The following is a 26955-nucleotide window of genomic DNA, read 5'->3' as shown; positions in this document are numbered from 1 at the left end:
TCGTTTGGAAGCGGGAAAGAGAGCATATTATGCATTTGAGAACATGTGTAATGCGGGAAACATCAAGTGTTGGGTTCTCAAGAAGTATCTTTTTGATGCATTGGTGACACCGGTTCTTCTTTAAGGAGTTGAAGTGTGGGGCGGGAGCATCTCAAAGTCTACTTGGAAAGAGTTTGAGAATGTCCAAAAGCGTTTTCTTACAAACTTTCTCCAAGTTAAGACACAAACACCATATATGCTCCTACTTCTTGAGTCGGGATCTTTTCCAATTGAGGTTATGGGCATGGAAAGGGTTGTGGAGTACATGATAAAGATGCGTCAAAACCCCTCACATCGACTTCCTACAATTGCATGGGAAGCAAGCAAAAAAGTTCAAAAGACGCATAAAAGCAAGATCTTGAGCACGGGATGGATGCAAGACATAAAGAAGTGGTTTGGGAGATGGGATGCATTACACTTGCTACATGATGCTTCAATTGACTCTCAAGTGAATGAAGCTTTTCTACAACGCCAATGTATTACGGCTTGGGAGAAATCCGGTGGGTCACGCTTCATACATTACACCACCTATATTGCCCCCAACTACAAAACCATGTTCTTCGCTGAGAGAGGAAACCGTACTCACACTTACATGCTTGAGCCTATTCCCTTGTCCGCGATACGCACTATCGCAGCAATTCGGCTTAGCTCCCATTTCCTTCGATGCGAGATAGGGCGTTGGGGCAATGGAGAAGAGTCAAATCGATTGTGCACATTATGCTCACTGCAAGTTCGAGAGTCTGAGTACCACACACTACTAGAGTGCTCAGCTTTTGATCACATCCGAACTTGCTTCTCTCACATTTTCAGCCATAACTTAGACCTACACACTTTCCTCTCCCAGCCAAAGTGTGGGCTCTCCATTGCGACTCTCATCACTACAATTTTGGAGCATCGAGAGTCACTCATCAGCCATACACATACTACATCACATGTAACTTTGGTCCCATAGGTCATATTTGACCTCCGAGGACGATAATAAAATCTATCTATCTATCTATCTCTCATTCTTAGATGTCCAGTCTCTCTCTCTACCTTAGTGATCTCTCTTCTCCACAGGTGTGCCTTGTTCATGTGTTTGGCATTGCAGGCGTTCTAGATCAGAGTTGAGGTGTCCACCGGATCACGAGCAGTTCTTGTTTGCATTGCATCTTCCGCTGCCACCTTTGACATGGCATTAGAGCCCTAGGTGTTACGACCACTCTGGATGCTCGGATATGCAGATTTGGGTATGTGGAGGCCTTGGATCCTCGTCTACGACTTCTTGTCTTTACCCTTGATTACCCCGACCACCTCTTTTCACTGAAGGGAACCCGATGGAGGCTTTAGGATGTGTAGCAGTGCTGGATTGCTTTGGTTTTTTCCCGGATGGAGTCATGTTGCCGTGCCTTGGTGGATCCAGAGAGGAAGCTATTCATTTCCAGCTTCTTCTTTAGAGAGAGTGTTTGGACAGTAGTAGGATCTTCTTCAAAACTTGTGGAGGGGGTTTCTATGGCTTTGTTTTCTTTGAGGAGATGGATTGGCAGATTTGCTGTGCCTTTTGCAAATGCAGACCTCTCTTGGAATTGTCGACGGAGCTACCTATCCGACAGTAGGAGGTTGATGATTCGGTTGCACCTTTGTACTAGATTGTGGATTATGGATGATAGAGGGAGATCTCTTCCCTTCTCGAAGCAGAGGCTGTTCTTTGATTTTCCATTGTCCATCTAAGGATGCAAGTTCTAGTTCCCGCTTGAGGTGACTCTTTCTCATCTGGTATGTAGCAGTTCAGGTGCATGTTCCAATGCATGTGTTGGACTCTTGTGAGCTTGTCAGTGTCAATTGTGGGACAATTTATGATCCTGGTGAGCTAGTCTACACCAGTTTTGGTGCATGTTTGCAACCTTCGATGGGAAGTTTTCTTGATGATCGAGAGCAGATTTGCTGAGATCCTTTGGATGACAGGTTTGCACGTAGTGTCGAGAGTTAGTGGGGACATCTAGAACACTTGGATGCTTCTTCCATACATCCTTTTGGGGAGCTCCAACCTTGGGTGCAGTCCTTTTCGGGTGTAGATTTGACCACGGCTGGCTAGTATAGTAGGTTCTTCCCTTGCAGTCTTTTGTCGAGTTTTTAGGCAAGTTATAAATCAGCCCCAATGTTCTTCACGGGCTTGTTCCTCGAGCCGGTTCCTTTACTCTCCCTTTGAGTATCGAGTTATGTTGTGTATTGGATATTGATTGCACAGTTCAGTTGTGGGTATATTCTTCTCAGTGCAAGTAATAGATACCAAGGGCGTCTCATCCCTCTCCACCCATCCTTACCTACAGAGGGTCCCCAAACTGGAACCCCTTACAGCATAGCTGAAGCTACCGATGTATCAAAGAGCCAGAGCTTTGTTTGGGGTTCCTGGAATTCAACCTGCGAACACACCCAATCACACCCTCTCCAATCCTCCCAAGGCCATACGCGTTGGTCAGTCTAGTCTCTACCTCTTCAAAGAAATCCTTGGCCCAGTGAAGACTATTGCAAGATAAGTGTATGGATCTGTGTACTCCACAGTTTCCTGACCATAAGTGAATGAAGGGGTTGATCTCCTGATCCACTACGGTGTGGTGTTAAACACCATAACCTTAGTTTTACAAAGGTTTACAGACAATCCACTATCTTCCACAAAGCTATGTAATGCATCCAAATGTCGCTGCATACCCTCCGGTGAGTCAGAGATCAACACAATATCATATAACAACAATGGAATCCATGTCCCTGCTAGCTGGGCACTTTTTACCCTCTCTGTCAACGTAATCTATATACATACCAAATAGAGTAGGGGACAATGGACAACCTTGTTTCACTCCAATAGTGGAGTGAACTAAATCAAATATCCCCTTTGGAGTGCGTACATGTCCCATCACTGATCTGTAGAGAGCCATGATTCCCCAAATCAGCTCATTGGGCACTCCCATCTCCTGTAGTCTGCGCATCAATATGGCTCTGGACACCATGTCAAATGCTTTGCGAAAATCCACAAAGCTACAATAAATCCGTCTCCCATGTGCTCTACCCTCCTCAATGATGACTCTGAGTGTTAGAATATAGGAGAGAGAGAGAGAGAGAGAGAGAGAGAGAGAGAGAGAGAGAGAGAGAGATTTTATTTACGTCTTCAAAAGGCCAAAGAAAATTGGCCTATGAGACAAATCCATGTACAAAAATGTGAATATCCTCTGGATATCTGGTATGTGCAAAATGACCGGGTAATAATGGCATCCGGTGTACAAAGTGTAGTGTGGTAAGTGACCGGGTAATAACGAAGCATCCGGTGTGCAGATGTGGGGGTGACCGGGTAATAAGAGGCATGTATGTGTGTAGTGAGAGTGAGGGGAGGAGGAAGGGGGGGGTGGTGTGGTACATCAGCTCCATCCAGTAATGATGGCATGGTGTAGTATCTGGTACATCCGTGAGCCTGATGTGAGGACTCTGGCTATGCTCGCCATGTCTAGTGTCTGCTCTACTCTCCTCTGAATATATACTGTATGTTGATCCTTGATGGCCTGGACCTCTCGTCTGTGTCTCTGAGAGGCCCTGGAGCGATATCCTGGTAGTCGTGGTCTCCGCCTAGCTCTGGCCTCCTCAGCTGGTATCAAAGTCATCCCTTGATGTGTGGATGGCTGTGGTTGCATGGGTACTCTAGGCTGGAAGTAGTATGTGAGGTGTGTCTGCCTGTCCGATCCTCCACCTTCCCCCGTCTGGAGGGCTCTCTCTCTCTCTCTCTATGCTGGTGCATCCCCACCAAGAGTCTCCCAAGTAGTCTTTGGTCTAATGATGTCATCACTGTCTGTAATGAGACCTCTGGCCTGTCAAATAAAGTGGGGTACCGTGATCTGATCTCCTCATAGTGAGGGCATCTGCATAAGAAGTGGCTCTCACACTCTACCTCCTGCCTGCATAATCTGCATATCTTGGCCTCGCGTGGGACCCGTGCCGATCTGCCGCTCTCAATCTCAAGCTGGTGGGATGATACTCTGAGCTGTCCGATGGCTACCCTCATGCCATGTGGTAGATATACATCCATGTAGTGGGGCCTCTGTATGAACCTGTCCTTTGTGAGTCTAAGGAAATGATCTCTGTAGTATGACATCTTCGTGGCCAATGGTCGCGAAGGTGTGAGCCAAGTCTGCTCTATATGCCTCTGTATGAGCTCATATCTGATAACTGTGTTCCTCTCAGTGTGTGAGAGGGCCTGGCGTGGTGCATCTAATCATATTGGGAGGGAGGCAATCTGTCCATAGAGTAGCCGTATGTTTGAAGCCATCTGGTCACACTCGCGTACCATGATCTCTCATCCCTAGAGTCTGCTAGCTTGCGGGAGGCCTCAAGAGCAAGGCGAGGTAGTCTATCTGCCCTCATGCCTCGCAACCTGTGGAGGTATCCCACTATCTTAAATAGCGCCTCCACTGGGACTGATGGCTTGCTCTGGATCATCCGGGCAAGCAGCAATATCTATGGCCTCTCGAGTCTACTCCAAGCCTGCTCTTGATAATCCTGGGGTCCACACTGGGGCAGCGTATAGAAGAGCTGGTGTCACTAAAGTGTCAAATAGCTAGCTCTTCGTGCGGGGCTCCTGGAAATGCATTAGATGACATCCCCTCTCAAGCATGGCTAGAGTTGCATACGCTCGTGTGGTACGATCTCGGGTTGCCTATGCCATAGAGAAGCGGCCAGTCTTGGCTGTAAAGGTGATGCCCAAGTATACATATGACTCTACTACCTCAATCTGGCTGCCCTCAAAAGGAAAAACTGATCTCCTCCGAACAATGCTTGATGTGTGGAATATCAAAACCTTGGTCTTGCCAAGGTTCACTGTCACTCCTCTCTGTGTACAAAATAAGTCTAGAGCCTGTATGTGGAGCTAGAGATCCTCCTGTGACTCTGCGAATAAAATAATGTCATCAGCATATAGCATATGTACGTGAGTGCCTGATAGGTTGGCGCATGCTCCTCCTCTCTGTCGGATGTAGGTCTCTATCTCATCTATGTATAGACCAAATAGAGTAGGGGATAGTGGACACCCCTGTGTTACCCCGATGGTGCTAGTGATGCTATCTGATAGTCCTCCTGGGCATGTGACCCTGCCTGACACTCTCTCATACAAAGCATATATGGCCCATATCATGTCCGGGGGTATCCCAAGAGAAATGAGTCGCTGTAGTAGTCTCTCTCTGGGGACTGTGTCAAAGGCTTTGCGGAAGTCCACAAAGCAACAGTAAAGGCGTCTCCCTCGACTCCGTGACTGCTCTATCAGGCATTTGAGAGTGAAGATGTGGTCCACAGTAGAGAATGTGCGTCTGAAGCCTGCCTGTCCGGAGGCGCGTAGCCCCTCGGTCTCTGTATATCTGCTCAACTCTGACTCTAAAACTGCTCCATAAATCTTGGCCATCATATGACCAATCATGATAGTCCTGTAGTTGGCTGGATCCATGCGGTCTCCAGCCTTATGTATAGGCACAATAGTATGCATAGTCCAGCTTTCTGGGAATCCCTCTGCCAATGCCCTATTAAACAGGTGTGCAATCAATGGAGCCAAAGTGTGTGTAGCGTATATAAAATGCTCACCCTGAAGCTCGGTGTTGGCCGCGGCTCGGCGGTGCTGTAGACTCTGAATGCCTCGTCTCACCATATCTATGGTAAAGAGAGTGGGAGCTGTAGGTCGGGGGGCCGCCAGGTGTGGAAGGGGGGGCTGAGCTGGCACCTGATAGAGTGTCTCTGCATATGCATGCCATACCGCTGGGTCCTCTATAGGCGTGGGTGGGGTCCGCTGTCTCATATCTCTCCAAGAGATCGCTGCCTCTCGACTCTGAAGTGTATGGTACATATCCCACCACCGTGTCTCCTCAAAGGCTCTCCTCTTGCGTCTAGTAAGAGTACCCATTTGTCGGTGCATCTGTCTCTCGGATATCTGCCCAGTAATATGTTGTGCCCTAAGCCTCTGATATAGCTGTCTGCACTCATCATCATACCATCTATTCTAGGGCATCGTCCCAGATCGTGGTGTGTCGCTAGAGTGCATGGTCGAGGGAAAGCTCTCGAGCGTTGCTGAGTGGAGTATGGAGGTGAGCTCAGTGGTGAGTGTGGGGAGAGAAGAAGAAGAGTATTTTAACGTCGTAGGAAACTATCCCAAGAGACCTTAAAGATCTATCCGATGAGGAGAGTTGAACTCAAGACCTGTTATGAGAGAGAGAGAGAGAGAGAGAGAGAGAGAGAGAGAGAGAGAGAGAGAGAGAGAGAGAGAGAGAGAGAGAGGAATCGGCGAAGTTCTGCTTCAGCATCTTGGCCCCACTCCTTTCAGTATTTCTTTCTTTTTTGATGGTGTGCAAAGTACAACAACAGGGGAGCACCTCATGTGCAACCTATGCGTTGTGAACTGCCATAGAGGGCCCCCAAGCCTCATATTTGAAGGCCCAAGGCCTAAGAGCATCAAATATGAAAAGCTGGCACCCGTAAGGAAAATTCCTAAAGTTCCAAGATTCCCTAATAGCCCGCCGTGAATTGTTGGATGTCCATATAGGTGTCATGTCATCATATTTTGAGGTTTTAAGCTTCAGAGTCTTTTCAGTGGTAATAGGAATAATTGATTTGTCATTAATAGAGATGGAACCACAATGGCTCCACGATACCATCATTGGAAGGTGTCGTGTGCGGTGAAGCACCACTATTGAGAATCTCAATGGGCTGCCTGACCCATCCAATTCCCCATTCCTCACGACATGAAAATGTGGGCAAGCGAATTACCCCTAGAGTGAACATATCCCAAGGGCACTATACATGGCGATCATGGAATGGGTACTGGCCAATTCGTCAGGGCACATACATGAACATGTTACTACAACCTTTAGACTGTGTCGATCTCATTCACAGCCATCTGCTCCTGGGAGATACCAGAGCCACTGTAAACAGGAACATCTTGAGACCGATGGATAGAACACACAATCCAGACGATAGAAGGAATGCTGTACTCGTATGCCTCTCTTCGAGAGACTGATTGGGAAAGGTATCTTTGATAGATTGAGCTCGCGAAAAACAATTCTCAAGGTGTGGCTACTGATTGTAGTCCATTCATTCTTCTGCATTTTTGTGAACCAAAACCACTTATGTTATTGCACTATGAGGGGATCAGTAAGGCACACTTTTTGCAGGATATGGCTTGTCACTTGGGTCAAGAGTCACATCATGTGTGCAGGATGGGAGGACCATCATCCCCCTTCTCTATGTATTCTCCCTTTTTTTATCCAAGTTGCTTTGTTTCGGATAACCTTTTCAACATACAATTATACAAAAAAGTGTGTGTGTAGCATTTTGTTGTGCTGTCTTTTTGTCAAGTTCTGGTTGTGTCTTGCAAGATCATGGTTTTCAGTTTCAGTTGTATTTAACTCCTGCGTTTTTACCACTTCAAGACAAGAAGAAATTAAAATGACATGTTAGTCTTGCCAGATTAAGAGCCACAGTTAACCAAGGAAAAAGTGACAGCATGACAAGATGATGGTTTTGGTACCACCTTATTATGAGTACCCTCGTTTGTTGTGTGTTCAGAGTGGTCTGTGCATGTCGAAAGTTTTATCAGAACAGGAAACAGGCAAGAGACCAGGAAACAGGCAAGAGAAAAAGATTCCCTAACATGAAAATAGTGAAATTAGGGTGGATAAGAAACGGCTCCATTTATATTAAAATTTACCCACACCATTTCTTTCATAGGAGGCTTCTTAAATAACCCTAGATGGAAGTTCGCTTGTGAGACCTATTGGTCGATTTCTATAATTTCTGTAAGCTCTTCAGGGTCAGGAATTGTTTACTCATGAAGCAAGTAGATGCCTGTGCAATACATGCTTTTTGATTGATTGTGGTTGTTATTTTGATGTACAGTGCATGGCTTGCAATATCGAATTTTGAAAAATTGCTGAGACCTAGTTTGCTGTTATTTCTACTATAAATGATGTTGGCTTACTGCTCGACAGGACATTCTTGGAAACAAGAGCGTAGTTGATGCTCTTTTGTATGAAGAGAATTTTTTCCGTAGCCGACCGGTATGTTGTTTCCTAGTATAAAATGGTATGCTCCACTTTCTAGACCAGCCTGACATCAAGGGTCCAATGAATCTTCAGGTGTACCATAATCTGGCGGATCGTTGTGGCATTGCCCAACTGGCAAAGAAGCTGAACACAGTAAGGCTTTTTTAACATGATCAGCTTAATCTGTAAATAGGTTGCTGTTGGAGCTTAACAAAAGCAAACTCTTTGTGTAGATTCTGGTGCAGCATATCAAGACGATTCTGCCTGATATGAAGGCACGCATCAATACACAAATGGTTACTCTGGCAAAAGAGCTTGCTAGCTATGGCGAACTTACTGAATCAAAGGTAAGCATGTTTATTGTTGCATGACCACGCTGAGTGCTTTTGGCACAAAGGTGGGATTGATTGTTTTGTGTCTATGCATATTTCAGTCAGGTCAAGGTGCTCTTTTGCTCAATATCATAACAAGATATTCCCAAGGTAAAGGATTTACAAGTTTTGTGTGCCTTTTTCTATGTTTTAGAGGGAGTCAGGATTCATATACTCTATTCAAGTAATCTTGTATTGAGTTGACCATAATTTTTTGTGTCTAGGGTTTGCTGCTGTTGTTGATGGCAAGAATGAGGAAATGTCTACATCTGAATTATCCGGAGGGGCTCGCCTTCACTACATTTTTCAAAACATTTTTGTGAAGAGTTTGGATGTGAGTCTGGGTGCTTTGCATGTGAAAGTTGTGCTATTGATGGCCCCTGTTTCTTATGCCCAATCATATGCGTACAGGAGGTGGACCCTTGTGATGATCTGACCGACGAAGACATTCGAACAGCTATTCAAAATGCAACAGGACCAAAGAGCATAATCTTTGTTCCCGAGGTATACAAAGTTTGTAGTTGTCCTGTTCCTTTATAGAGTAAAAAACTATTATCCCGTAGCATAATAAACTGGCCGCAAGAGAGAGTGCAATTGTATTCTGCTTGGACATTCTTTTGGTTGATCAGCAATGAAGCTAATTCTTCTTCTGAATTTCTTCTTCTAGTACATCTCTCTTTGTTATAATTATCTGTGGTAGAAATACCTTGCCTTGTAAAGTTGAGTTTTTTTTGGTGGGTGTTAGATTTGTGTGAGCTTCCTTCTTGTTGAGGTGATCTATTGAATAAAAGAAGTGCTGAGTTGTGATATGGCTGGCACCGGTTGGCACCACTTGCCAATGGGAAAAATAATGATGCGAGCAGAACGGAAGGGAAAGAGACTTCACGCTTAACTTGAATGGACAAGAAGGGGCATAGTTCCCATTCAGAGGGTAGTTGAAACCGGCCCATGGTAGGGCGGTAGGCGTTGGCTTTCACCCGAAATTCTTTACTTTAGACACACACACAGAGCACTTTGCAAAGAGAACCTGTGACGGGAATTAACACTTGAATACACACATGGCTCAGAAGCTAGAATGCCCCGAGCAGATGCCGACAACCTGTAGGCCCCAAAATTGGCGCCCCTTTCGGTATTTCTGTATTCTTTGAGAGGGTAAATTACAAAGTAAGGTCCTGGGAATCCTTTACCTGTATCACACTAGATACTACCTGATTTGGCCAAATTTCTGCAGCATAACAGCCCCAAAACTTGCGCGAAATCAATTCCCCTGTTGGATCTCACTTGCACTGGCGTATTCCCTCTGATTCCAGCCCAAAAACAGTAAATTCAGCACGCTGTATTTACTGGTTTTTGCCCTGTTTTCAGCCCCAAACAGTCCCCTAACTGTCCTCTGCTAGTGGGGCACTATTCCCAATGGTTCTGACGTCGGTATGGCTGAAAAACAGTCAATTTACAGCGCATACACAACGCTAAAAACGCACATGTACGGTGAGGTTATGACCCTCACCGGTGCCTGCTTTGGAGTAGCAGTTAGCTACCCCTGTTCCTGCTCAAGGAGGCTGTTGCCTCAGCACAAAAGCATGAACCCACACAGCTGTACATCAATCAAATGAAGAGCCCTCTTGTGGGGCATCACATAACTGCACGTAGGGGGGAGAGAGAGCAGTGTGTAGCGTGCAGGGCATCACTCCTAGCACCACACTGTACATGGGAGAGAAAGAAAGCACTCCATAGCTCTTAACCTGTGACAGGTTCTCAATGAAGCATCCCCCCAACATAAATCGAGTGCCCCCTCTGCTGCCCTTGACTTGTAATGCATGTGTGAACAAATAGATGCAAAAAGGGGAAGATTTCCATGGCTGCCAAAACCTGCATATCGCTGAAAACGCAGCAAAACAGCCTTGTAAACACGCATCTAATGCCTTCCAATGCTGAAAATGAGCTCCTTGGTCTTAGATAAAGTCATGGGAAGCTAAAAAATGTAGAGAAATGGTTGAAAATCACAGTTATTAGACTCCAAAACTGCTCCAAAGAGTCAGTTACGAGTTCTCTTCTCTCAAACTTGGTAAATTGACCAAAAAGTACCACTTGGCACTCATACATGCAGTTTCCCCGCATTGGGCTTTCTGCTTAAAAATCTCTCAACTGGTGCATGAGTTGACTTTGCAGCAAAGTTGTAAAATGTTCCCCTGGTCATACCGAAGGTAATGACGCGAACACATTTCACGGCGTAAAATAGCAGTTCCCTAAATTTTAGGAGATGCTTCCGTTGGGCTCCCATTGGTCATCTGACCATCTATCCTCATTGGGACCGCATCCAAAAGTGCAATGTGGCCCAACTGTCGGATAGTTTCTGTTGGTGATCCCACCTTAACTTTATGCCTTTATTAAGTTCACTTCCTAGTATCCACCAACTTGCTAAGTGCGATGGGAGGACCTACATGATCTTGAATTGAGCCTAGACATCCTCTTACTATACGATTCCAGTGCCGACCAACTTCCCGTCTGCGGGTGAAACTACCGTTCACATTGGCCATACAATGTCCGACCATTTGTAACTTCAAAAAGAGTGTCTCAGAAATAAAACAAAAATAATTGGAAAGAAACCAACAACTAAGGTTAGCAGTTGTCACGTCCCCGTGACAGTAGCAGCCCCAGCCCCAGCCCAAGCCCCGGCCTTTTAATTTATAGGCTCTAGAAGCTCAAAAGCAACTTAAGCCTTTGTTACTAATTTCCTAAAAGCATCTGCTGTTAACAGTTTTATTTCCAAAAGCACGGCTCCAAATAAGCCCTTTGTAAGATGCTAAATAAATCTTACGTAAGATGTTGCCGTGTCATCAGTTTCACGGCCTTCCATGTTATCGCGTGTATGACCCGCCTTTTCGGGCTCGATTTATGGGGTATCCCATGTGGATGCGCTCAGATTTGGCCTTGGTTCTTCCATCTGCTTGTTTCATTCCCTTCCCTTGTGAGAATAGGCAATTAAAGATGCAATGATGATAAGTGTTTTGGGAATTGTGGGCTTTGTCCTATGTTGGTGTGTATCTCCTCTATCCTACTGGGATGCATAGGTGGCACAGAACCATGTGTTAGCATGTGGAAAAGGTACTCAAGGTTGCGGGTGCCCATGGGGGTCATTATTGAGGGTGTGAACTCACCTAGAGTCAGTTAATGGACTCCTAAAGTGGCTTGATAGGTCACCCACGAGTTTGCAACTTGTATGGGCTGATTTGGAGCCTTTGTATGATGTCATCAGTGATGCCAGATGAAATGCGTTAGTGTTCCATACAATGAGCCTTTTGTACACACTTTCAAGTTTATTCAATCAATCTAGTTTTGCACCTATATTCTACTCTATCTCTATTGTGTAATTAACTTTGTCATTGGCATGTTAACGCTATGAATGCTAGTCTTAACAATCCACCCTAACTCCACAAGTGGTATCAGAGCTTTGGTGAGATTAGCATTCTCCAATCAATCTCCCTAATTGCATATCTCAATAGTCGAGTCTAACCTATCTATGTGTGGGCACGTCCTTGGCAGACCTAAGAGGCCACTACCCTCCATGGATTAGCCAAGCTTGATTAGAAAGCATTAATTTTCATTTAGGTTTCATTTCTTGTGTCGATTTTGTGTGTTCTTGTCCTCTAATTACTCTCCGCTTGAAGCTGCAAATCGTCGCATTATTAGTGTGTAGGATTAGTGCTCGACAAGAGCTTTCTGTAGAGCTCTTAAGTGCTCCATTCCGAGGCCGCGAGCTCGCTCAAGCTCATCACCTTCTTTATGCTATATTTGAATGTGTGGAGTTTTGTGTGTGCATTGGAAGGCCTTTGCAAGAGCTTTCCATAGACCCCTTGAGCTCTGCAATCTGACTTGATGTCAGGTGTAGCGGAATTGAAATGGTGAAGATCTAGTTTACACCTGAATTGAAATGGTGAAGATCTAGTTCTACACTTCCACAAATCCTTCAACTTCTTTCCTTGCGTTAATGAATGCTTTATGCTTCAATAAATGTTCCTTTTACTTTCCCCTAAAGTGATGGGCTAAGAGAATGCAATAGAGATGTGTAGAGGGAGAGAGAAAGACAGAAGAGAGGAGCGACACCCGATGGGGTCCCAAACAACCCTCTCAAGGGCCCCCCACACCGTTGCCTATGTGGTATTTGCTTTAGATTGCGTAAATGGAATGTATACACAATGCAATACCTCAATGCAGACTCTATTGACTCGATCAAAGATTCTTTGGTGGAGATTTCGGTCTTCTCTCAATGTCAGGATGGCCCATCTTTGCTTCACTTCCCTGTTACTTTCTTCCCTCACTCCCTTGCTTGTAGCTTTTGTTGTATCACCCATCTTTTGTAACTTTGCATCATTGGTAGTTTTTCCCCCCTGATTTTTTAATCATTAAATATCTTAAGGGTTTTTTTACTATTAGATAAGTTATGTGTGTATGCCTAAAGGCTGATGTAATGCCTTCGGGCTGTAATTTTGATTACGTAATACAGATGGGTACCAAGCCCCCCTTTTTACACACAGAGAGAGAGAGAGAGAGAGAGAGAGAGAGAGAGAGAGAGAGAGAGAGAGAGAGAGAGAGAGAGATTTATTATCGTCCTCGGAGGTCAAATATGACTTGTGGGACCATCCATACTTTGGTGCCCTTGAGAAGTCGTGCTTGTTGTAGAAGTGCTGTGCGTGCCTCTTTAGTCTTGAAGACCAAGGTACCTTGGTTGGTGCGGTTGTCATGGTGAACTTTCTCAATCTGAAGAGCGAAGCCAACATGCAGATCTCGGGCGAGTAGCCTAAACCCTTGAAGCTGAAGAAGAAGAAGAAGCATTAGAAGAAGTTTTACCAACTTGCAAAGTCTTACCAAAAAGGACATTTTAAAAAAGAGTTTCCACCAACTTATGGGACCCTGTCTGATAGGGCCCAAGCGACTAAAGGCATTAAAATAAAGCTCCCAGAAGCTTGCGTAAAAACTTCATGACATGGCAGCTAGTACGTGCACTCGTGATTTGCGCTAATGACGTGGCAACGTGTACGGACTTCTGCGAATTGCGTTGTTGACATGACACGTGTACGGATTTCCGTAATTCGTGTTGACAGCTTTGGGCGACAACTTTTGAGGCCAGATGCTTTTGAGTTTGAAGCTTTTCATGTAGCTGCTTTTCATAGGCCAAGCCTCAAGGGCCTTTAAATGTGTGCCACGGGCTCATTCTTTGGCACGCTTCTGGGTGAAGGTGCAGAGCGTGGAGTACCGGCTTGTAACGAGTTGAAGCAATATAAAGAAATACCGAAACGGGCGCCAAGGTTTGGGACCATTGCTCTCTTGGGGTGGAACTTCGCCATTCCTCGTCTTGTGTGTCGTGCTCTCTCTCTCTCTCTCTTTTCGTTCAGTTGTTATTTGAAGTGTTTAAAGTTGTTCAGTCTGATCTTTTCTGTTGTTGTAAAAGCCTCTATATCTCATGGCCAAGACCTTTTTAGGTTATTTGTGGGAGGAGTAATGAGGGAGTCGTTGAGCAGCTCATGGTCCGGATGTGGATAGTTATTTTTGGGGGGGATTGCTCCTCGGTGACTTTATTTTCTATGTCTTGTATCATGCATATGTGAGCATTTGTGTGGCATTGTGTTGTGCCAACCATTGAATACTCCTTGTTGGATGAGATTTTTTATGGAAAGCCAACGACCCATGATATCAAGAGCTTCAATCTGGAATGAGACTCCTTATTGGATGAGATTTTCAACGACCCACGATATCAAGAGTTCAAATTTGGAATGAGAAAACTGATTGTCCGTCCGAATGTCGCTTGAGTTGTTTTGCAGATATACGGTAATTGCGAACGATTACTTTCTTTCAAGAAGGCGGGATTGTCACAAACTGATAAGGTGTGAAGCCATTGAAGAATGGCGCCAACATACGGATTTCGGCTGAGTAGCCTAAACCCTTGAAGCAACAGCAGCAGAAGAAGAAGAAGCATCATAAGAAGTTTTACCAACTTGCAAAGTCTTACCGAGAGGCCTCTTTTCAAAGAACAGTTTCCACCAACTTATGGGACCCTGTCCGATGGGGCCCAATCGGCTCAAGGCATTAAAATAAACCTCCCAAAAGCTTGCGCAAAAACTTCATGATGTGGCCAACCATTATGGACATTGCTCTTCTGGGGTGAAACTTTGGCACTCGTCTCTCGTGTCGTGCTCTCTCTCTCTCTCTCTCTTTCAATTCAGTTGTTATTTGAAGTGTTTAAAGTTGTCCAGTCTGTTCTTTTCCGTTGTTGTAAAAGGCTTTTATATCTCATGGCTCGGACCAGGATGGTTATGTATAGGGAAAGTATTCATCGACGACTTGATGTCTCTATGTCTTGTACCATGCATATGTGAGCATTTGTGTTGCATTGTGTTGTGCCAACGACTAAATAATCCTTATTGGATGAGATTTTTCTTGGAAGGCAACGGCTCAGGATATCAAGAGCTCCAATCTGGAATGAGACTTCTTATTGGATGAGATTTTTCTAGGAAGCCAATGACCCAGGATATCAAGAGCTCCAATTTGGAATGAGAAAACTGGTTCTCTCTCCGAACGTCCCTCGGAAATTTTTGAGCTAACTAGAGTTGTTTTGCAGATATACGGTAATCGTGGACGATTACTACCCTTCAAGAAGGGGGGATGTCACAAACTACTGACATGTCAAGCCACTGAAGATCTGAGCCAACATGTAGATTCCGGCCGAGGTGCCTAAATCCTAGAAGCAACAACAGCAGAAGAAGTTTTACCAACTTGCAAAGTCTTGCCGAGAGGCCTATTCTTAAAGAAGAGTTTCCACCAACTTATGGGACCCCGTCCGATGGGGCTCAAGTGACGAAAGGCATTAAAATAAAGCTCCCAGAAGCTTGCGTGAAAACTTCATGACGTGGCAGCCAATACGGATACCCGCGATCTGCGTTGATGAAGTGGCAGTCTGGACGGACTTTCACGGATTGCGTTGCTGACGTGGCAGGTATATGGGGATTTTCATAATTCGCGTTGACAACTTTTGGCGGCAACTTTTGAGGCCAGATGCTTTTGAGTTTGAAGCTTTTCATTTGCTTTTCATAGGCCAAGGGCCTGTAAATGTGTGTCATGGGCTCATTCTCTAGCACGCTTTCGGGTGAAGGTCGAGTGCGTGGAGTATCTGCTTGTAGTGGGTTGAAGTAATATAAAGAAATACCAAAACGGGCACCAAGGTTTTGGGCCACTGCCCTCAGGGTAGAATTTCGCCACTCCTCATCTCGCGTGTCGTTCTCTCTTGCTTTCTTTCCGTTCAATTGTTATTTGAAGTGTTTAAAGTTGTTTAGTCTGTTCTTTTCCGTTAGCACGTGGTGCTCGTCCCTTGACAAAATGATCATGCATGGATTTCCTTTCCAGCCTAGGAGCCTTGGCTTCGGCCCCAATTGACGTTCCTCTCGCTCCGCCGCTTCCAAACGCTCTTGGCGACCTGCTGCTTCTTGCCACACCATCATCTCCATCATCATCCACATCATAGCATCCATGTGACTTGGTGGCAAAAAGGGACGGGTAGGGGGAGGACTCATGGGAGGATCCAAAGGTGGAAGTTACTTACCTTCTTGATTGGTGGGGGTCTCCATACTGCTACGAGTCTTAACCATGCAAGGATTTTCGCTCTTGGTTCAAGGAAGGTCGCAGACTAACCTTTGGGAGACTATCTACCCCCTCGTCCGCTCAATTGATACCAATGTCAGGTGCAACGGAATGGAAATGGTGAAGATCTAGGTTTTACACTTCCACAAATCTTTTACATCTTTGTTTGCGTTAGTGAGTTGCTTTAGCATGAAGGATAATTCCTTTTACTTTTCTTGAAGAGAGAGAGAGAGAGAGAGAGAGAGAGAGAGAGAGAGAGAGAGAGAGAGAGAGAGAGAGAGAGAGAGAGAGAGAGAGAGAGAGAGAGAGAGAAGAAGAAGAGTATTTTAACGTCGCAGGGAACTATCCCAGGAGACCTTAAAGATCCATAGGATGAGGAGAGTTGAACTCAAGACTTGTTATTCAAGAGGGAAATAGCATAACTTTCAAGTGTGATAGATTGGTCATGCCATTTCCCTCTTGAATAACAAGTCTTGAGTTCAACTCTCCTCGTCGGATAGATCTTTAAGGTCTCTTGGGATAGTTTCCTACGACGTTAAAATACTCTTCTTCTCGCGCGTGTGTGTGTGTGTGCGCGTGCGTGCGCTCTAATAAAAGGGGAGAGAGAGAGAGAGAGAGAGAGAGAGAGAGAGAGAGAGAGAGAGAGAGAGAGAGAGAGAGAGAGAGAGAGAGAGAGAGAGAGAGAGAGAGAGAGACGTGATGAAGTATTTTCAGTCATCACTAGCATTACACTATGGAATGTTTGGCGAGCTCGTTGTCTTCACATTCTTAGTGCAGCTCCACAGCTCCTTCAGGATACCCTCACTACCATCTGGCTGGACATCATCCACACCCTGATTTGGCAGTGGGATTCTTCCTCAGGTACCTCTCGAGCAGCCGAGGCTCGTTGCTTTGCCTTCCTTAGGCGTTGGGCCCAATCCCCACTCTTCTTCACACTTACAGGTAGCCAGATTCCATGGCATTATGCTCCCCCTCGATGGTTTCTCCTACACTCATCACACAGACCACCATGAGATTGTTCTAGTCGAGTTGTCACTATAGTGGCTCTCACCCTTACATACAGCTTGTACACCCCACGTGATAGGCTATTTTGGCATCCGCTGGGGATTATATTGTACTCAGTAATATACAGCCTTGACTTTTTCCAAAAGAGAGAGAGAGAGAGAGAGAGAGAGAGAGAGAGAGAGAGAGAGAGAGAGAGAGAGAGAGATCTCAACCAACCCTCTTAGGGGCCTCCCACACTGTTGCCGATGTGGTATTTGCTTTAGATTGCGTAAATGGAAGGTACAGACATGCAATACCTCAAGTACAGACTCTACAAAAACCAATGGAGAATGCCGCCTTGGTAACTCTTTAAGATGAAGCACCTCATGCACCTTTGGATCCGTCTTGATGTGGGATTGCGGATGGCCACCAAGGGGTAGATCTGGGGCTGGATCGCGCTCCTGATGTGAGAGGAATGAAGGGCTGAAATCCCAGATCTCGATCATGCGGATGATGAGTAGCAATGGAAGCACTTGATGCGGCGAGAGAATGGCCAAGGAGAAGCTCAATGGATTGCCGAAGTTCCGCACCGCATTTGAGAGGCTAGCTCTTGTAGATCTTGCACACCTCCGGAGATAGAAGGGCTGAAAATTGAAAACGCTAGCTGATCTGCAAGAAGGGAGATGGGGCTAGGGCTGAATTTTGCTATCGCTGGCAGATTTTTGCCAAAAATGTTAGCACTGATCTAGATTTGCAAAACGCTAGGGAGATCTGCTCATCTACAAAAATGCTGGGGCAGGTCTTGGCGCTAGCTGCATCTGATCCAATTGATGGGTTAAGTGCTCCCTTTATAGGCAAGGTTTTGGGCTTCTAAATCAATTAAGGGCTAGGTAGGGCAAATTCTCTGTCAATTTCTTAAAAAATAAATCATAAAAATGATTTATTAATAAGTTTTACTGGGGGTTAGTGTTGGGTGAAATTGTCGCAAATTTGCCTACCCGGGAATCCGATTTACCCGGGGAATGGCTCATTGGATTCCTCTACCGTAAAACTTTATGCACGTCATGCCAGATGCCCACCGTAGTGTAATAACATCTGTCAAAACGCATGTACTAACCATTTATGCAAGCGTTCTTAAAAATTGGAAAACCTATACTAATGGACTCGTTCGGACATGAAGGTCTTGCGAACAAGCTCATAAAATTGCCGGTACTAATCCTCCTATGATTCTAGAAACTTCTATCTAGGGGTAGATGAAAAACGGGCTCTGGAAGTCAATGAAGCATGTCCACGTGGCACACAAAGCCATGTGCATGTGACACACACCTCATAGAATTGACCCTTGGGGCCTATATATAGGCACCCTGTAGATCAGCCTGACCTAGCCCTATGCCTCCACTGCGTGGTAATAAATACCAATAGGGGGGCAAAATAGGCGAGGGGGCTAAATAAGCCCCAAGGGTTGTGGGAGATTATTGAGCCACTTGGGTATAAATACCTTGGGCTTGCAGAAGACACAATGGCCATGGAATAGAACCAAAACGCCAAGCTAAGCATGACTGGAAAATCCTGGCATTAGAAAACTACCTCACTTTGGCTGAGCACAGCCCTCACTGGAACCTACTTGACGAATCCAGAGAGATGCCATAACTCTACCAACCAGAAGCATACCTAGAGGCTAGTGTGTCTTAGTGTTTTAACACATTGTATGCATCACCACCATGAATACAGTTATGGCATTTCCACAACAGACTGCCACAACAACTTGTTGGTATCTTTGTTGTTTGTTGATTTACGCTTACAAATGTTTTTTCTTTGGATATTGATCTCCTTCAATCTTTGAATATACCCCTACCACTCTCCATTGCCTTCATTTGCCTTCATCGTTTTGCTTTTTCATATATCTGCCTAAGTCATTCAAGGAATTTCTGCCCGTCATTATGACGAAGCCATCTGCTCGATTTTTCAGTCTTAATCATTCAAGTGGTTTGTTCACATTCTATTCTAATTAGAGTATCGTCTACATATCCATGTCACAAACTTGATGGAAAGGGGCTTTCAAATTTTTTGGTTACAGTTTGTTCGGTTCTGTTGATGGGGTGTTACTTGTTTGCTTCAGGCTGACATCATAACAAATTTAAAGTTTTGATGGTTATTTCAGGTACCATTTGAAGTTCTTGTTCGCAGACAGATTGCTCGCCTGCTTGATCCAAGTCTTCAGTGTGCCCGGTTCATTTACGACGAGCTTGTTAAGGTGCCTCAGTTTATGTACTCACTATTTGCTGCAAGATGTGGGCTTTGCTGCCTTTCAACAGTTTCAAATTATAGATTCTAATTTGTAGGCCTCAGAAAAGTTCCCTAATGCACACAGGGGTCAAGGTTTCTTATTTCTCAATTTTCCTATGAAGCCTTTTTAATTTATTGGGCTCTAAGGAGATTCTTAGATCTCTATTTATCTGTTTGTTTGCAGTGCTTTGACCTTATATAAATTTAGGGCTGTGCAGTTAAAGAGTGTCAGTGGAATCAGCTCAAACTGGTGATGAGAAAGATGTATCATTGTGTACTACCATAAGTTATAATATGCTGTACTTCATTATCAGTATTGAAACCTGGAAATAAACTGAATTTGGTGCAAAAAGTGAAGGTAGAGAGAGAATAAGATGGTGGACTGGGATGCTCCTGCAGGAGATGGATCGGTGGGCCCATCTACTGCCATTGTCAGCACCTACAGCTGGGTATTTCTTTATTGTGAGCTTTGATACGATGTGATCTGCACACGTCCCCCGTTCCTCCTGGTAGTGATCAGCCTGCTGCTTTTCGGTGCCGTCTGTGCTTTGTTTCCTCGCGTGTGATGCTCCAGGAAACTCGACAGCAACTCCCGACCCCTGGTTAAAGTTATAGCTGATGAGCGCGCGGCGGTGTGTGCAAGTGAAAGAGCACGCGAGGAAGTGCAGTGTGTGTGCAGAGAGGGGAGGCGAAGGCCAGCAGGAGAGGAAGCGCTAGCAGAAGAGAGAGGGCTCACGTTTTTGGGGAAAACTCAATAAGTGAGTTTTGGGTTTTCCCACTTTTATTATAAGTGACCTTTAAAAAATGTGTCCAAGTTCAATATGAACCTGGACAAAGTATAAAAATGTACAAAAAGGGGTTATTTAGGCCTTTAACCCAACAACCTCCCACTTAAAGGCATAAATGGCGCCTTTAAGCTAGGTGACTCCCACCATCTCTATGCATAGATGATGTTGTGCTTTGGGTAAGCACTTAGTGAGAGCATCGGTTGGATTTTGTGATGTATGGACCTTAACCAATGTAATAAGGCCATCCTCAAGCACTTCTCGTATGAAGTGATACCGCACATCAATATGCTTTGTGCGTGCATGAAACATGGTGATCTTTGCCAGACATATAGCACTCTGGCTATCACAACCAAGCATAGGTGCCTTGGCAAGCAAGCCAAACTCACTGCATAGGCGTGCTAACCAAATAGCTTCTTTGGAAGCCTCAGTGGCTGAAATATATTCAGCCTCTGTAGTAGACAATGCAACAATCTTTTGCAATCTAGAACACCATGAAACAGTACCTCCCGCAAGAGTAATTACATAGCCACTTGTGGATTTCCCTGTATCCACATCACCAGCCATGTCAGAGTCACAAAATCCCTTCAACTCCATTAGTCCTTTACCATAGCAGAGGCATTTGTTTTTAGTCCCTTTCAAGTACTCATAATGGACTTCACTGCATCCCAATGCAACCTGTCTGGATTAGCCATAAACCGGCTCACAACTCCCACTTCATGGGCTATGTCAGGCCTAGTAGCAACCATAGCATACATAAGTGAACCACAAGCTAAAGCATAAGGCACACTTTGCATGTCATTGGCTTCTTCCTTTGACTTGGGACAATCATCCTTGGAGATTTTAACATATGGCTGTAATGGCACACCAAGAGGCTTTGCTTCAGCCATGTTAAATTTGTCCAGCACCTTTTCAATGTACTTTTCTTGCGACAAATACAATAGGCGCTTGTCTCTTTTCCGTGTAACACACACTCAAGTATATCTTCAGTTGCCCCAAGGTCTTTCATTGAAAATGCAGATTTCAGCTGCCCTTTAAGAGCATCTACAGTGCTTCTTTTCTTTGCAGCTATCAACATATCGTCTACATAGAGCACAAGAATGATCGGGCTGCCATCCTCATCACGTTTGGTATACAAACAATGGTCTGCATGGCTTCTTTTGTAACCATGTTTAAGCATGAAGCGATCAAATTTCTTGTACCACTGTCTACATGATTGTTTCAGCCCATAGAAGCTTCTATTGAGCATACATAGAAGCTTCTATTGAGCATAAATCCTTGCCAGGGATGACAAAACCCTCGGGTTGCTTCATGTAAAGCTCTCTTCCACATCACCATGCAAGAAAGCGGTATGTACATCCATTTGGTCCATTTCCAAATCAAGAGCAGCCACATTGGCAAAACAATACACGCAAAGTGGTCATCTTCACAACAGGAGAGAACACTTCCTGAAAGTCTATGCCCTTGGTTTGAACATATCCCTTTGCCACAAGCCTTGTCTTATACTTGGGTTTTGCATCAACAGTTTTGATTTTATACACCCATTTGTTAGGAATAGCCTTCCTTCCTTTGGGCAATCCAACCAAATCCCAAGTATGATTAGCATGCAAAGCTTTAATCTCTTCCTGCATAGCAAGCTCCCACTGTTGCTAAATTGGCTTTATCTTACAGAAAAATAATTCTAAATGAATTATTGGATTTATAAGTGAGAGGGTTTTCTCGCTTGGAACACCAAGGAAAAATAATTCTAAATGAATTATTGGAATTTTAAGTGAGAGGGTTTTTCTCACTGGAGACATCCGAGTACAGAATATTCCTAGTGCGTCATTCAGAGTAATGACGGGATAGTGCGTCATTCAGAGTAATGACGGGAGCACTGTGAAAGGGAATATTTGTAAGGCCACCAAAAACGGGTACTTCTGATGCGTCACATCGGATGGGTGACAGGGAGCATCGGGAAGAAGTATCCGACCATCCGAGAACGGACATCTCTGATGCGTCATAGGATGGGTGACATAGAGCATCGTGAAGGAGATTGTACCGTAAGTTCGGTAGGAAAGGACTAGGTGATGGGTATTCCTGATGCGTCACAAGGTGGGTGACGGATGCATCGGAAAGGGAATATCCATAGTCGAGGGGAAATTCCGAATTGTGTTAGAATTGTGCACAAGGAAAAAGCAAGCACTTGAATGAAGATGGGTTCAGAGGAAACTTTGAGGAAAAACGGATGCTTTTTGAGAAGGCGGAATTGCTTTTCGGGAAAGTAAATGCTTTCCCGCGAGGAAGTATATGTCTGCATTGCAACTGTGTGTGTGATTGCATCGAGGGACGCATGGCAAGTGTAGTGAAAGCATTGTTTTTAACTTATAAGGTTTTCTTGAGTTTTTGGACAGATTCAGACCATTTTTAAAGGTGACCAGCCGCCCACTTAATAAGTGGGCAGCTATCTGATAAATAAGGCAACAGATCAGCCAGCGTTTTCTCTCTCCCTATTTCGGGTACAACAGCAAAAAAAAAAAAAAACGGCCGCGATCTCTACGCAAGCAGTCTAGGAGCTATAAAAGCATCACATGCCCTCACTCAGAGAGGGGGACCAATCTTTGCAAGGAGGAGATGCTGCTGCAGATTTCAGCCGTAAAGAAGACGTTGCCGGTGATGCCCATAGCTGCCCCAAGTGTACCAGATGTCGCCAAGACCTAGTGCGCGAGTTCCCTCGCGAAGAAGTGCCTACGGAGCATGTTTCCATCGCGAGAAGCTGCTGTTTTTCTCTGTTTTCAGCCCCTAAATGTCGTAGACGGGGCTGATTAATGAGAAGGAACCGGAGAACACACCTCTTTTGTGTGTAGGATTGGAAGAGAGGATTTTCTATGGAGAGATCTCTTCCGGGGAATTGCTTTTCGAGAACGGAGTTGCGTTTCGAGCGTCGAGACTTTGAAGGTAACGATTTTTATGTTATGAACTCTGAGTGTTTGTTTGCAGGTGTACTTCCTCTTAGTGAGGGAGTAGGAGCAGAGGAAGGTATGAGCCTCTGCAGGAGAAAAGCGCTCTGAGGAACTAGAGCCAGATCAGCCCAGGGGTTTCGTACCTGAGTTTGGGAAGGAGATCCACGTATCGGAGAGAGGTAGTCTCTCAAGTTGTGATCCGGAAGTTGGGATTCCCAAGTAAGGACTTCGTGTTTGGGGAAAGCAGAGTTGTTCTGCGGGAAGAGGACTCTGAAAGAGAGTTGGAAAAGAGTTGTAGGGATGCCATGCCCTGAGTCTAGAAGGTGAGATCCAGAGGCGAGAACCTTGATTCTCAAGGATTTGGAATAAGGAATGGAAGTTCCTTGGAATAGGGTTTTGCCCTAGGAATCGGAAGCTGAGGCTTCCGGGAACCATCAAGTCTTATTCTAGAACGAATGTGGTAATGCGTTCGGTTCAAGTGCTTGTATAGACTTCTCCTCAGTAATAAAGATACTATTACGGGGGGGGACCAGCCCATCTTCTGGTCCCCAGTACTGTGTCGATCTTCTCACTTTATCTCTCTCTCTCTCTCTCTCTCTCTCTCTCTCTCTCTCTCTCTCTCTCTCTCTCTATCTATCTATTTCTCTCTATATCCTCTGGCTTCAATATTAAGTGATAAATTTTATTTGTCCGAGTATTTTATATTGCTATGCGCTCCCGTTTGTGACAGTGGTATCAGAGCATGGTCTCCTCTTTTTCTCTGTAAAGGAGGACGACTCTGGGAAGATACGGAAAGAAGCCATGACAAGCCAAGAGAGAAGTAAGCAGGCGGAACCCTAAGTCCTGCAAGGAAATGCTCGCAGAGTTGGAAATTTTTTTCTCTCTGCAAGAAGGCGACACAAGACTTGGGATTCTCTGAGAAGGCGACAAGAGCATGATGCTCAAGAACCTAGAGAATCCAAGGAGCGGAATGCTCGAGATCCTTCAGAATCTAGAGAATATCCATGAACATCAGTCCAGAACCATGGCCAAGAAATCCTGTCATCTCGGGAAGGATATGAAGAAGGTCTCTACACTCCAGTCAAGTTTGATACTTTTGACGGAAGGGAAGATGTCCTGAGCTACTGCTTTCATTCAACAGTTGAAATTGCCTTTGCAAACGGCAATTTCTTAGAAGTGTCGAAGGTGAGGCATGTTACCAAACACCTCAAGGGGATTGCAAGTACTTGGTGGTATACCAAAGCTTTGTAAGGAACTTACAACAAGACTTGGATTCAATTCAAGGCTGAATTTTCGGACAAATTTTTTTCCTCGACGTTTTGAGGAAGGCATTCAAGAAGAGTGGGATTGGTTTGCCTAATAGGAACACGAGCGAGTCAAAGCAAGTAGTGGTTCACTCTTGCCAAGGTAGCTCCACTCTTGACCCTCTCTGAGGAAGGAAAGATCAAGAAATTCAACGAAGGACTTTTGCTCGAATTTTGTAGACGCATGTGCAAGATGCTTTGCAGCAGATGGTGGAGTCAGCAATAAAAGCTGAAAGTGTACACCTTTGTGTACATAGAATACAATCCGTGCAGTGGGATGAGAACCATTGAACACAGAAAGTTTGGAGTAAGGGAATTCAATCTAACTCCTGAGTTTTTGACCCTCAAACTTGAAGTGAGAGGACAGGTCTTTGATCAAAGTTAAATCTTTGAGGAACTCATCAACTGCGTATTGCTTTTATGCATGAGATATGCACGTGTCTAACCAGGACAATCACTCTCGAGTGTTTATGAGAGTAAGGTTGAGTCAGAACATTGTTTTATACGATGAACGGCTTTGCTTAACCATCCGGAAGGTCCATGATTGATCTGGTATCCGGTAGTTCTCCAACAAATTACCTGCTATTGTGGGTAGGAAATTATGAAGGAACCATTCTGAGCTTTCAAGCAAAGAAAAGCTTTCATGAAGCTTGAGTACTCTTTAAGCCCACAACCCCTACCCGGTAAGGGAAGATATCGTAGTGCTTTTCGCGCAAGTGAATGAACACTCTCTTTACGAGGGAAGAAACAAGCGACGACTACGGCCTCTGCTCGAGGAATCCAAGGATTGAAATCCTAGATTATTTGATGAGCGGGTTTTGCTCTAAGATTGAGCCAAGTGATGATCAAGTTGAGCGTCTTCACTCTAAGGATCTTACGAAGGGAAGGTAATTCCCAAGGTTCACCGAAACTTTAACACCGCTTAAGAATTATGTACACTTTTGAGTACATGGATAACACACGAAGATGCAGACCTATGCTAAGGAGCTGGACGGGAGTTTGTTATACTCTCTTGAGCGCCTTTTTGCGCCAAGGATATTCCGATACGAGAATCTCTATTTGAGATGTGTTCGGTAGAAGGAATTTGAGTTTCTCTACGGAGAAGAGGTTATTGATGGTGGTTGATCATTGAGTACGCTATGTGCCTTTACCATTACAGTAGCAACTTTTGGTTGCGGTATATGTTTCTCCATGAGCAGGTCGAGTAACATTTACACGTTGCTGGAATAAATTCGAACTATTATGTTCGTAAGAGTAAAATTCGCCAACCGTTTTAAAAATGGTAAGAATTACCTTAACCACATATGGGAGAACATCATTGAGATCTATGTATGTTCGCCCTTAAGTCTGATCCCCGCCCAACTCAAAGGCAAGAAACAAGAACTCCAGAAAGTTCGAGAAGCACGAGCAGCCGGCAAATGGGCCGTCTACCGAGGCGGCAAGGCCATCATCGAGAATTTCGGGCCCCAAAAACTACCAAGCCACATTCTCCTTCTCTCCCCACCTAAGTGACATCTGTCACAATTTTGTTGTATCCACATTAGTCATGATTCTTCATGTATCCCTCTAGTAAGAGGCCCCTTGATCATGTTGTAGCTTGTCCATGGACACATAGGGTTGGATGTGTCACGTGACACTTGGGGTGCTGCAGCCTCGTCCACGCTCACAGGCCCAACGCTTCATTTTGAGATGGCTTCTATCAACAACATGTAGTGATTCAAGACGGTTGATCTACACTCCAGCTTCCCACATGGCTCATTCCCAAGAGTGGTGCAATGATAGAGAGTGGTGTTGGGAGCTCATTTGCGGCCTGACACTCTGGTTCATCTGGCAGGCCTTTTGCTTTCGCATTTTCAAGGCTCGTCTTGTCCCACCAGCAGAGATTGTTCATGATATCCGGCTGGAGCTGATCCATACACTTCTAGGTCAGTTTGAGGGACTTTAGGGCAACTCCGACTATATTCAGATATGGCTAGAATTTTATCTGCCTAAGATTTTGCGAGGAGTCCTAGATGCTTGCAAGGATGGCCTCTGCAAGGAAGAGACGCTAATGGGTGTCACGAAAACAGTGCTGGTGATAATAACTTGCAGGAGGAAATGATTGGAAGGAAGTGCTGCCGTGCACAAGGAATCTTCGGATTGGAACCATTCGCCTACGTTGAGCGACAACCCGAAACAAGAACCGTCTTTAATGTTATCGCAAACTCTGTTTGTGAAAGAAAGACATCGAGCTTAATGCTCTATGACTTGGGCATTCCCTATGTGGGAGGACACAAGAGGTTTGATACCCTCTAGGCTAACAGCGCAAGATTATGCGCAAGGACAGATACCTAGATTGATTTCTACGAAGATTATTCTTCTCGAATTTGAGAAGACAAAATCAAGTTAACAGAGTCTCGGATAACGAAACTTTGGATCAGAACAATTGGCCTACCCAAAGCAAAGGCCCGGAATAAGAACTTACTTTGGTAAGGTGGCACACTTTGTCTGCCACAGGAAGATTCACATGAGCTTAATGCTCTCGACATGCCCTATGCGGGAGGACACAAGAGGTTTAATATCCTCAGGAC

The 26955-nt window shown here is 44.9% G+C and overlaps 1 protein-coding gene across 1 annotated transcript in view; it reads left to right on the top strand.

Annotated features, from left to right (window-relative positions):
• Positions 1–26955, top strand: part of LOC147442520 (dynamin-related protein 3A-like) — a 77319-nt gene that overhangs the window by 30889 nt on the left and 19475 nt on the right. The window contains exons 5-11 of the mRNA XM_086528677.1: positions 8028–8096; positions 8175–8234; positions 8315–8428; positions 8515–8563; positions 8677–8786; positions 8864–8956; positions 19230–19322. Of these exons, the coding sequence (XP_086384803.1) occupies positions 8028–8096; positions 8175–8234; positions 8315–8428; positions 8515–8563; positions 8677–8786; positions 8864–8956; positions 19230–19322 (588 nt within the window). The remainder of the gene's footprint in view (positions 1–8027; positions 8097–8174; positions 8235–8314; positions 8429–8514; positions 8564–8676; positions 8787–8863; positions 8957–19229; positions 19323–26955) is intronic.

The sequence above is a fragment of the Adiantum capillus-veneris genome, chromosome 14 (assembly GCF_014529385.1).
Source record: "Adiantum capillus-veneris isolate H3 chromosome 14, ASM1452938v2, whole genome shotgun sequence".
Taxonomy (NCBI): domain Eukaryota; kingdom Viridiplantae; phylum Streptophyta; class Polypodiopsida; order Polypodiales; family Pteridaceae; genus Adiantum; species Adiantum capillus-veneris.
Note: the sequence above shows the minus strand (reverse complement) of the source record. Positions and strands in the feature narration are given on the sequence as shown.